Source organism: Pleurodeles waltl, chromosome 6, assembly GCF_031143425.1.
Source record: "Pleurodeles waltl isolate 20211129_DDA chromosome 6, aPleWal1.hap1.20221129, whole genome shotgun sequence".
NCBI classification, from domain to species: Eukaryota; Metazoa; Chordata; class Amphibia; order Caudata; family Salamandridae; genus Pleurodeles; species Pleurodeles waltl.
This window is the reverse complement of record NC_090445.1, coordinates 1,427,135,311-1,427,147,974: the sequence shown is the minus strand read 5'-3', so window position 1 is coordinate 1,427,147,974 and position 12,664 is coordinate 1,427,135,311. Positions and strand designations below refer to the sequence as shown.

Here is a 12,664-nt window from a genome sequence, read left to right as displayed (position 1 = left end):
CTCCATATGCTTCTGATAAATTGTAAGACACCGTCTGTACAGAAACAGTATTACAAATACCTAGATTGACAGGTGAGCTAGGTTATTGGTGTACTTCTGCAGGCAGGATAGAATGTCTGTGTAGGAGCATATCAAGGTGTGGCTCTAGTGGTTACAGCCATTGACATCACCAAGTACAATGTCTAGCCAATTTGAGCAGGCTATTTGCCATTAATCCCTGTAATGTCTGCACTTGTGTCTCACCCTGGTAATGGCAGGAGGTGGACTTAACATGACCAAATCTGGGGCACTTCTACAAAGACCTAATTGTCTACACTCTTGGAACAGGTAGTAGTTCTTAACATAAGGAAGCCAAAAGCAGAAAGAAGGCCTGTTTCTGTCTCCTCACTTAAATTAATTTTCAGGAGGTGCAAAGAAAAATCTGAAAAAATGCCCAGATCTTGTTGGCCACATTAAGAGCTGTTGATGAAAAAGTGCTCTGTTATAAGAAAGGCCTACAGAAGGAACTTGTGGGAAAGCCTTGAAGGGTGATGGGGTAATGGCGCAGATGTGATTGAATCGAGGTGTGGCGTTAGGCAGGCGCAGCTGCTACCAGGAAGGAGTGGCGGGCACAGGGCATGGGTAAGGGATGTGGGGCAGTTACATTTTAAAAAGAACTTACCTGCCCCTCCGTGATGTGCCAATCCGCTCCAGCAGCCTCGTCTTCTCTCCGCAACCAATCACAACACTTCTTTCAGCCTGGTACACAGCTTGAAAGAAGTGCTTTGATTAGCCTGAGCGGGCAGAAATCATGCTCAGGGGAGAGTGAAGCACTGCGCTTGGTCTCCACCCGGCAGTAAAATACAGCTGGGTGGAGAGTTTCTAAGTGTGCATGTCAGTTTGGCCGGTTTCGGAACCCCGGCGAAAAGTGATGTGCACTTAGAAGCGCACATAACACTCCTCCTTCATTTGACGTGGAGAAGGCTGGCCCTGCCCTGCCATACGAAGGCAGAAAAATAAACAGATAATAAAATACCTTTATTATCCATCTATTTTTCTGCATTTCGTCAGTGTGGCGATGCTTCTACGCCATAGCGGATGGGACGCCCCTTGAGAAAAGTCCTTGTGTGGAAGGACCAGCACACTGAAGCTGCGAGACACGATGGGTTCGCCTTGTGCTCCATAATGGATATTTTGTGGTGACCGAACCTCATGAGAGGAACCTGTGAACAGTGACATTCTTTACGCCTGCAGTCCTCGCGCCCTCGCCATCACGTGCGAACTGGAGAAGCGAGAAACGTGCGTCCCACTTTGTAGCACCATTTGTCCGCCTTAGCAAACCTGCTTGATAATTGAGGCCTTTGACTCCCAGACTTCAGCGACAGCCCAGGCTCTTCAGGAGCTCTCTGGACCGTGAACACCTCTTCCATTCCAGTCCTACCGCCCCCAACTCTCCCTCCGCGCTTCCATTTGGCTGGTTGCAAGTACTATTAGGCCGGTAGTTAGAGGACTGAAGAGCGAGAATGAAACATAAAAGCAAAATTGCAAGTGGAGGTCAAGGCATTGAGGAAGGCCCGTCGCTCCTGAACAAGGCACTCAGCTGCTGAGAAAATGAAATCCTTAAAGAGCAGAGCTTGTGCTTTTCCCCTGAAGGTGATGAAATATAGTGTTGCTAATACCTCGCAGCCTGAATCCCTCGCAGCACTGCACTTGCCAATCCTTGACGAACCCGGCTGCATTTTCTCCCCAGTCAGCATTTGATGATTGATGTCAAAACACATCCCATGTATAATGCATCTGGCACTAGCGATTTAAGGTGTTTACTTGTCAGGCTGGGGAAACTTAAAAAACGTCATATTCACCGAGTTCTCGCAGCTGTCACTTGTCATTTCTGCGGAGCCTTTGATGGAAGACTTGGATAACACAGTTTAGTTCCTTTTCGCTTCCCTTTCCGCAGGAGGGAAGGCGGCAGCTTGTGAGGTGTGAGTCGTAGCGTAGAGCATATGCCGGGCAGCGAGCAAGGCCTGAGGTGTTCTCCGAACCGTACCCTTACGCCCTCCCCCCTCCTGTTTCGTGCCTATTCTGACACAGCAGGCATACCCGTCTTCCCCTGACAAGGCATCCATGATGCAGCTGTGCAGGGCTTGGACAAAGCACATTTTGTGCATTCAGTGGATTGCTGCCTTTTGTCATCTTTTCTAAAGCCTCCAACGCCATATTGTTTGACTACATGTACAACAAGCTTTGAAAGCATCCATCTTAAGAACATTCCATCCACCTTGCCGCAGAACGCATTCCCACTCTTTTTGGCACTATTCTATCACATTAAGCACATCCCTAATTCAGAATGGTGCCGTTTTGTGTCACAAATATGGGCAATAACATCCATTTCACTACATGGAAGCACTATATGGAAGCATTACAGTGCCCACAGTAGGGACAGATGCTCATGCTTAACTCCTGGGAGAAACACATACCTACAGTTTGTAAATTAACACTCAAGGATAAGGTTTTCGGACCGGAGTTTTATTACTCTTTACTCTCTACTTTTAAAAGGTAGAACAAAAAAGTTTTCTTAGCAGGTATTGGTTGGATTACTTTTGATTCTCCCTTCCTCAGTCCACTATTTACTCGTGAGGTGACTGGTCACTTCCTCAGTTTTGGCAACCCGCTTGTAGCTTCCTAAATCCTCGAAAGAAGAGGGTTTTACTACACCCACTGAACAGGCCATACCCCTAACATGACCCCCACAAAAGGCAACACCACCCGGTCCAACACTTGAATTATAACAAGCAGCCACCAGGTCTTAGATGAACTGCTCTGGGGAGTGAGACGTCTGAGTACTGGAAGGAGGAAGAATCGGATTAATGAGAATTACTGGTAAGTACTCCAGCTATTACCTAGTCGCTTTCCTTATCGCATTTCTTACTCGATTAGTATATACCAAAGCAGAAAACGTTTTTTGCAATCCAGGGCAGGCACGATTAACAAATACGCTTACAATTGAAGTAACCAACCCTAAAAAGCAATAGAGCAATATTAAATAGTGGCAGAAACAGAAAAGCCGACCAAAAGGAAGCAACATCCAACGTGATCCCAGTGTAAGTGGTCACTAATGAACCCTTTTCACCAGGAGATGTATACGGAAAATCAAAACAAAAGCTGCCCAGTCAACCACTAAGAAACCATATGTGGAAAACTAAAAGACCCCTCACCAGCCACTGGGAGGTCACACAAAGAGTGGTCCAGATAACAACTAGGCTAGGACACTCAGAACACAGAAAAATGGAAAACATTCATGTAGAGGAGCAGAATGTAACCCAGATAATAATAATGACATAAATACTGACAAAGAGTCCAGTTTATGCAGAAACCATCACCTGTACTAGAAACAGCCAAAGAGAGCAACTTCCAGATGATGTACCAGGTGGAAGTGAACACTTAAAAAAACTTGAGCCAAGACAAAAAACAAAATCAGGTGAGCAGCCTAATTTCTTAAGGCAAAAGAGAAGGACATAAGCTATGACTATGCTTGTCATGGAACTACAAAGAAGAAAAATCAGAGCTCATCAAGAAAATCACTCAGTGGAACAGTAGTAGAAGGAGCCACGATGAAGGGCAATTATCAACCAGTTCACCAGAAAAGAAGAATTACACCAGGAGTGGCAGACCCAAAAAGGTCGCACAAGGATCTCTTTGCAGTCTTAGCCAACTTGCAGGAAAATAAACAAAATAGATTTAACACCAAATAGCATGGTGCTATAAAGGAAGAAATGTGGATGTACCCTTCACCAAGCAGTGGAGTTAAAAAAAGATCCCAGCATCGACATCCTTGCTGGTAGGAGCACAAATTATTCCAGAAACTTCAACACAATCCACACTGGAACGCACACACAAACATTGTGGCCACACAGATGGAAAAGCAGAGGCTCCTAAGTGAAATGGCAGTGAAACTGCTGCCCCAAATAATGAGTAAGCACGTGTGCACTGCATCTTCCTTGAAATAAATAACAAGACAAGTTAGTGCTTGTATATGCTCCATAAGGAGTTGGGTGCCCTGTTGGATGTGATGGGGAGGGAGACAATCACACATGCCGTACTATATGATCTGAGTGAAGAATACATCCAAAATAAATACACAATCTTAAAACTGCATGCACAAGTAAGGAAAAGTAGGCCACAAGGTTATCCATTTTTTGTGTCCCTCATTTTCTAGAAGCTCCCCACAATAGACAATAAACAGGTAGACAATGACACGAAGTAGAAGAACATCACTTGAATCAAGTGTAAAAGTAGGCCAAGAATGTGCAGTTGACGATGGGTTCAGCAGGGAACAGCAAAGCAGACCTTGAACACAAAAAACACAAGCAGGACATTCAAGCACTGCATAACAGAAAATGCTTCATTTATCTGAGTGTTATCCTTGCGAAAGGGCCTCATTGAATTCTTCCTGTACTGTTCTAAAATGTTTAATATGTGTCATGAAAAATAGCTCATATGGAGATGGCATACAGCATGAACTCCCACTAACTCCAACTAACAAGTACCCATGCTCAGAAAGAAACATTCATGTGGTGAAACAGACCAGGACTGGGAACACACTACTAGATACATGGGAAGCAAAACTAGGGGGGCAAGGTTTGATTATCCAAACCCGGCTTTTTCTGAATAAAGGTGATCCAGCCATATAAGAATTGTAAGCTACTGCATGCAAAAGTGACACGAAACGGTGTCAAGAATACAGAATTCACACCTCATAAGCAGAAGAGATTGGCACACCACTATAAAATGGTCCAGCAACACCAAGATAATCCACAAAATGTGGACATCAGTTTTCCTTTAGACCAGTGGTTCTTAACCTGTGGTCTGCAGACCTCTGGATGTCTGCAAAACCTATTCAGAGGGTCAACGACTGCTTAGAAAATTAAAAAATATTAACAGATTAACAAAGTGTATATAAATGAAGAAGCAACATTTAAGGTAGGACATTTTTAAATGTTCTGTAAATGTGAAGAAATCTGACATTGAAGGCTAAAAAAATTAAGTTAGTATCTTCAGACTGATTCATGAGAGTTGTGCAGGTACATAAACCAGAACACAGTGTGGACAATCAGTAGCCTAACCCTACCATTACAATTAAAATGTAGACTTAGTATATATATTTCTTTGTGAATTAAGTCAAGTATTTAATCTTTTATGTAGTTGTTTGCTGAATGGTTGTTTCTGTATTTTTTGGAATTGTTATGTGTTTCAAATCATCAAATAGGCCTGAGTTGGGTGTTAGAAATGGGGTCTCTACTTGGCAGTGCTTTGCACACCGACCAAATAGGGACCATTACTCTAGTCAGGGTAAGAGAGTCACAAACCTAAGATAACCCCTGCACACCCCCGTGGTAGCTTGGCTCAAGCAGTCAGGCTTATTTCAGAGGTAATGTGTAAAATATCTGTACACGCACATAGTCACGCAGTGAAAACACCACAAAATACTCCATGTCAGTTTAGAAAAATAGCCAATATTTACCTGAGTAAAACAAGATCAAAAAGACAAAAATCCAACATACACACGTAAAGTTTCGAATTTTCAAAGATTAAATCTTACTTTAGCGCATAGAAACACAATAGCTCCAACTGGGGCTATCACAGCATCTTGACAGAATAATTTCCAACAGTCTGATGACACTCACGAGAGATTGTGGGCTGGTCACGGAGTCGCCTGGACCCCAGGTACAGTACCTTGTAAAACAAGGAAACAAAGAAGTTCAGGGAGTGTCAGGGAGGTGAGGCGTCGCTGGAGCTGGTGCGGCATCGGTTCTTTACTGGTACCGGGGAGGTTATGCGTTGGTTCCTTACTGCTAGGCAGGCTAGGTGAGGCGTTACTTCCTTCCACTTGCAGGGGGCGGTGATGTGGAGTTGATGGCGAGGTGTCAGTTCCTTATGACAAGGCAGGGTTGATTAATTCAGCAGTTCAAGAAGCGAGGCATTGACTCTGCACTATTGCAATCACACCACGGGGCCACAAGTGCGGCGGTGGAGTCGGTGTCGGGTATCACTGACGTCAGTGACACGGAACTTAGGACTGATGCTGTGGCGAGACTTCAGTGGCGCTGTGTCGGTGCTGAGCCTGCGGCATCGGTTGCAGTTGTTGCACTCAGTGGGGACCACAGCTCTGGTGCAGGCAGGGGCGCGGAGTTGGACAGCAGCACCCGTTCCAAAGTCGTTCTGGAGTCCATGTGCTTTGTTTTTTCTTGGTTACACCAGAACTCACTCCCAAGGGCCCAGGAACTGGATTTGGCACCACTTGGCACACCAGGACTCTCAGCAGGAGAGCCCAGCTGTTGGGAGATGAAATCTTGGATATCCCTGAGACTTCTTAACAGGAGGCAAGCTCAGTCCAAGCCATTGTGGAACCTTTGGAAGCACGATGTAGAAAGCAAAGTCCAGTCTCACTCCCAGCACAGAAGCAGCAAACAGCAGGCCAGCAAAGCAACAGGCAGAGAGGCAGTCTCTCCTACAGCACCCTGGCAGAATTCCCTCAGTCCAGAAGGATTCTAACTTTGGGGGGGTCAGAGATCCAGTACTTATACCTATTTCTGCCTTTGAAATAGGCAAACTTTTAAGAGAAGTCTTGGTAGTGCACAAACCCTGCATTTCATGCCCTGGCCCCAGACACACTACTGGGGGTTGGAGTCTGCTTTGTGGAAGGACAGACACAGCCCTATTCAGGTGCAAGTGTCAGCTCCTCCCACCACTCTAGCTTAGGAAGACCCATCAGGATATGCAGGGCACACCTCAGCTCCTTTTGTGTGACTGTCTAGAGTAAATTCACAAACAGCCCAACTACCATCCTGACCCAGGTGTATATTCTACAGACAAGCAGAGGCACAGAATGATTAAGCAAGAACATGTCCACTTTCTAAAAGTGGTATTTTAAAACTTGCAATTTAAAAACCAACTTCACCAAAAGATGGATTTTTAAATTGAGAATTCAGAGACACGAAACTCCATGTGTCTACCTGCTCCAAATGGGCATGTACACTTAAAAGATATTTTAAGGCAATCCCTATGTCCTTACAATAGTGAAAAACCCAATTTAGCAGCATTTCACTACCAGGACATGTGAAACATACCAGTACGTGTTCTACCTTTTAAATACACTGCACCCAGCCCGTGGGGCTACTTACATGTATGAAAAGTGAAGTTTCAGCCCGGCAAGTCTGTGCACTTGCCAGGTCGAAATGGCACTTTAAAACTGCATACACAGACACTGCAATGGCAGGATGAGACATGTTTACAGGTTATCAGGTGGGTGGCACAATCAGTGCTGCAGGCTCATTAGTAGCATTTTATTTACAAGCTCCTTTGGCAAATATAGTGCACTTTACTAGGGAATTACTAGTAAATCAAATACGTCAACCATGTAGAAACCAATCCCCAATACAATTTAGACAGAGAGCAGTTGCACTTTAGCACTGGTCAGCAGTGATAAAGTGACCAGAGTTCTAAAGCCTGCAAAAGGAAATGGGGCACATCGAAATAATAGCTCAGAGGCAAAACATTTGGGGATGACCCTGCTAAAAGGGCCATTTCCAACACTGTGGTCCCCAGCTTCCAGTGGGGATCCTTGAATTCCAATAATGATTCTGGTGAGTCCTTGGATTCATTAGTGATTAAGGTCCACAGAAGTCAAAAGGTTAAGAACCACTGTTTTATACCTCCCCCAGTGGAGTGAAGAAGAGACTTGAGGAATTGGTAAAATAGAAACTCAGGTACAATTGGTGGCACAGAGACCACTAGAGCCGCTTGAAGGATCGAGCCTCAATTTCAGGTCCGAACAGACATAGGATTACTTAGCCATTGGTGTTTCCAGGCCTGAATTTGGAGCACAAAACCACTATAATTTGGAACAATCAGTAGCTATAAGAACCCTTCTGAGAAAGAAAATTGTTTTAATGCATGTTCCTCCAGGCATTCCTCCAAAGGGAATTAGTACGGGAAAGAGGTAGAACAGGAGGAGTACCCCCTGAGAAAAGACCAAAGAAGGTGAAATTCTAGTATCTTCAGTTACCCTAATGAAGTTAAACAAGATGTACGAAAGAAAACTGCAAGCGAAAGAAGTTAAACCATTGGGATCACTAAATAATCTAAATTAATCTAGCCAATCAAGACCAATACAGACACACATGTAAATATGCATATAAATGAAACAAGACGTGGACTGGGTGGAGTCACCTTTTACAGTGTCATATAAGGGTGTGGCCTGTAGCAAGGGGTGCCTGGACTTAAACATGGGCCATCCACCTCATAGAGTAAGGAATGGGTCGAGGAAGAGGATGAGGGGGTAATAAACATTGATTCTCAAGTCGATAAAATATATTGTTAAAATGTGAAATGTGGGTATATTTTTCATAATAGATGATTTCCTTGTATCAAGCAACTTGTATAACCCAAAATATACTGTTTCTTCTCAAATTCCATCTTCCAGTCAGGTAGCAAGAGCGGTAATGTACCCTTCCTGTGTCTCGCTTTGCTGATGCCTCTTGGGGAAAGCTCAGCTGACTCGTATTTTATATGTCCCATTTTTGATTAAAGTAATTGATCCGAGTATATGGAGTTAAAATGGCCTGTATGCGTCTTTATCTAATGGGCGGCAGGCTGAATTTGCACAAAATACTACGGGCTCGGTTCTTCAGATGTTAGTGTGTTATTTATTAAAGCCCAGTATTTGCATTTTAACACGCTCTACTATTAGTTCTATATGGGCCTTATAGTGTTAGTTTATTTTTAAATCTGTGCTGTCACAGAATATCAGACACCACCACATCACTTTTGTACTGTCTCTGTTTTATCTAAAAGGTTGCCTGACATTTTTCATTTTTAAAAGTCTCTATAGTTAAAGGGACTCCCACCTGTTTATTTTTCCTCAGACTGTTATCACACCATACCTCCTTTATTTTTTACACTGAGATAAGAGCATTGTTTTTTTGTCGAGCATTGAATCGATTGTGCGCTTCTCTTTTCTTCTTTGTAATGTGTTTCTAAGTATTGCTCACTTGTGTTCTTGTAGGGTTCACACCTCCAGGAATGGACAGATCGTCGCCCGACAATAGTCCAGTCCACGGGTTGGTGCGTCAGGCCTCCATCACTACAGGAGCCAACATCCCCATCATTACTGAGCTAGGTAAGAAATGTGCAGCACATGAGTGCTCTGCCGCAGTCTATTCTCCTTTCCATTTATCAGACAAGCCCAACTTATCAGCCTTCAGAATTGGTCAGCACGTCGGAAAAAGATGTCTATAATGCCACCAATTTATAATGTTACGGTAATGTCACTAGAAATTACATTACAGTTCCGCCATGTTGTACTTACCTACTTTGAAGAGGAAGTGGCAGTTGAACTATTACTATGGACAATGATGAAGAGTTAATTAGGCTGGAGCTCGCACTGCAATCACAAATCAATCCAGTTCTTCAAAACAGAGGATGTATCCACTCATTCAGGATGTGTTTTGACCTCACCACAGGCTGTGTATTTACCCATTTGCACAATGAGTCATATATATATACGATATGTTTTTGTTTGCTTCCAGGCTATGTGTTCACTTACACGAATACACTATATTCACTCACATGTGGGAGTGTGTTCAGTCACATGCGCATGTGTTTTCAGTTGCATGAAGGATGTACAATACCAAAGGGCACTTTTTCCTCTACAACAGGTTCATTTGTTTTCAAAATCACGGAAAAATGTTAGTGCCCTTTTGACTAGTGTCCCTGATGTCCTAGGATGATGCACTTGTGTTTCATGGTGCACACCACAGGTGATGTAACCGTGTAATATAATTGGTGCCACATTACCAGTGTCCCTCAGTTCCATTCACTGAGGGGCTCACAGGGGTGCGCTCTTCGATAAAGTAATTGAGTTCTTTGAACCATCACAACGGGTGTAAATTCAGATTTTTTTTTTCAAACTTAACATCTTAAAAGTTAACAAAAGAGTGTCATGTCTTGAAAGGCGTGTAGATACAATAAAAGTCTGCCCAAACATACACTTATTGCCTTTCTTTGTGATGCGTTTTCAAAGACGAATTCTCACATTGGAAGTTTGTTTTTGAAAAACAAACAAATGACCCTCATAAACAAGGATTTAGTTTTCCCTGAACGTGAGGGTCGTTATTTGTATTATTTTTCATCACAACCTGGCTATCCCTGGAGGCAAATGGACAGAAAAAGGACGTTAGACCATGAGGTCTAAATAAGGTGGGCTTTGTGATTCCCTTATTTCGACGACAGCACTCTGTCAGACCATCGGAGTAAGCTTTTCAATGATGGAGGCAACAAGGGCACCGTCAACACAAATCTGGCAGCCTTCCCAACTCTAAATAGGCAGGCGGTCCAAACGTTTGGTGGACAGAGTACTCTTGCCAAATTTGTGACAGAGTACCCCGTCTGCCAGACCCTAAATCAGGCCCATAACAGTGAGTGAGCAGACCCAATTTGACTGGTAGTTACATGTATCAGGCAGGTTTATTGGTAGGAAAAAGCTAAGGACATTTCATCTGAATTCACCTTTTCCTGTTCCACTAGAGGATGGGTTAGAGCAATAGATTTTTAAGAGGGAGTCCTTTGCATGAAACCTATAAGATGGCAATGTGGTTCTCTCACCATAAGTTTCTAAAACATATTCTTATTCTCGAAGATCTCTGGTTCAAACGTCTTCATGTAGGATGTTTCATTGTGCTGTCTGAGAACTTGCATTCCAAATTGTTGAGCATTGCAGGGAATTATTTTTTGAATTATTTCAAGATTTAAATCTTTTAGCTGGGTGACAAAGCCTTCTGTCATATACAGCAAAACTATTACAAATTTCAAATATACAAGTGAAATACAAATTAATCTGCATGTTACAGCAGAAAAGCAAGGTTGTTCTCCTCAATGTCTCCATCCCTGTCAGTTAAATGTTGGATTTATCACATCCAAACTTACTTAGCACCATAGTGCCATTAGGCAGAAGTGCAGTCTTTCAGATTTATATCAGTTACCATGGCATGAACCGGGCTAATCAATATTCAAGAAATCTGAAACTCAGATGATCTGCTCATCTTTCGTAGTGCAGAGCCATAATTAACTGCATGTGACACCCCCGTCACTGGAGCCTAAGTAGTGTCTGGGTCTGCTGGTCCCACATCCCCTTCTACAGTATGGATGGTACCAGCAGAAGATGCCTTCCTTTTGCTTCCAAGAGTAAACTCACTTTGGCAATTGCCCCCATCTCTAGCTTGGAGTAAGTGACCAATAAAATGAGATTTCTTAAAACAAAGTACATTTTTTGCAAAACAGCGCACATTTTTCATTAAGCTTCTTCACAGCAACTTCTTTCCTTGGGTAATCAGTCACTGATATATTTGTGCCTCCCCCTTGTATATGTCTATGCCTCCAGGTTTCTGAGGCAGCACCCTAGTACAGACCTGGACCATCATATTCAATATCCCTGATGGGATTCGAAACTCTCCAGCATATGTACAAATTCAGAAATGATCAGAAACCCCAAACTACTCAAAGGCCTGCTGGATAACATGCCAGAATAGTAGACAGTGGCAGTATTGCCTCACTGATGTGGCCACATTATCTGGCTATGTGAACGATTCCTGTTTGCCATAACGAACTAAAAACATCAATCATAGTGGGGTGGGTATATTTATTCTTCACTAAGTTCATAATGTTAAGCCATGAGCTGTGGTATGACCTGAGGACTACCCTTATGTTGAGTCTTTTAAATGTACTTTTTGAAGGGTTCTGACTTACCCAAATAACAGACATGAGGATGAGATTGTGAAATCTAGTACACTGGATCCAATGCTGGAGAAAATGTTAATATTTGGATGATCTGGCCAAAGCAACGTTTTCAAGTCAGTCAAATTAGTAAACTCCTTTGCTAGATTGTGGGATTTTATGACACATTGCACAATTTAAACTGAAAAAAACAAATGCAATGATTATTTAATCAATTGAGGTTGAAATTCAAATAAAGACATCAAAATGAAGTACAGGACCAAGGGAGAAAGAGCGCTTGTCCTAAAGTGGTCTAGCTTGACAGAATGGCAATGAAAAAAAGTTCGGGGGGGGGCACATGCTAAGTTGTAAAGAAATTGAAGAGACCACAGTTTTCTTGAAAGTGCTAAAATAGTTTCTCCATGGTGAGTACCAAGAAAGTTAATTCATTTGGAAATATAAATGTTCCTCTCTTCAGGATGTGAGATCATCATAGTTAAGATTTACATTACTATTATTTTTTGCTGCGCCTGTAAGCAATGACAACCTTTGAGTGTTCCACTTGTAGATCTTCAGATGATAATTCACAATCAAGGTTAAATTAAATTCTGAGATATTTCTACAAAATCAGCAATAGGAGACATCTAATTGTGAGATCCTTTTATTGCGAGGAAAATCCAGAGAGGTCAGGGCAGTCTCTACAACTGAAAGGGCGCAGTTCAATGTTGGTCCTTTCTTCTCCTTTTACAATCACTAGAGACAGAAGACATTTAATGAGTCCTGTGGGAAGCACACACGAGGCTTCATGGTGGAAAACTATTTGAAAAGCCCTATAGAAGCATCAGGTGCATTTTAAATTATTTGTGGATATAAGATAGCCAGGCCACATCTACCACTTTTCCAAACATCTTATATT

The 12,664-nt window shown here is 42.8% G+C and overlaps 1 protein-coding gene across 7 annotated transcripts in view; it reads left to right on the top strand.

Annotated features, from left to right (window-relative positions):
* Window positions 1-12,664, top strand: part of KCNMA1 (potassium calcium-activated channel subfamily M alpha 1) — a 1,226,483-nt gene that overhangs the window by 1,099,653 nt on the left and 114,166 nt on the right. For all 7 annotated transcript variants that reach the window (XM_069240804.1, XM_069240805.1, XM_069240803.1 and 4 more), the window contains one exon: window positions 9,044-9,157. In XM_069240804.1, coding sequence (XP_069096905.1) covers window positions 9,044-9,157 — 114 coding nt within the window. The remainder of the gene's footprint in view (window positions 1-9,043; window positions 9,158-12,664) is intronic.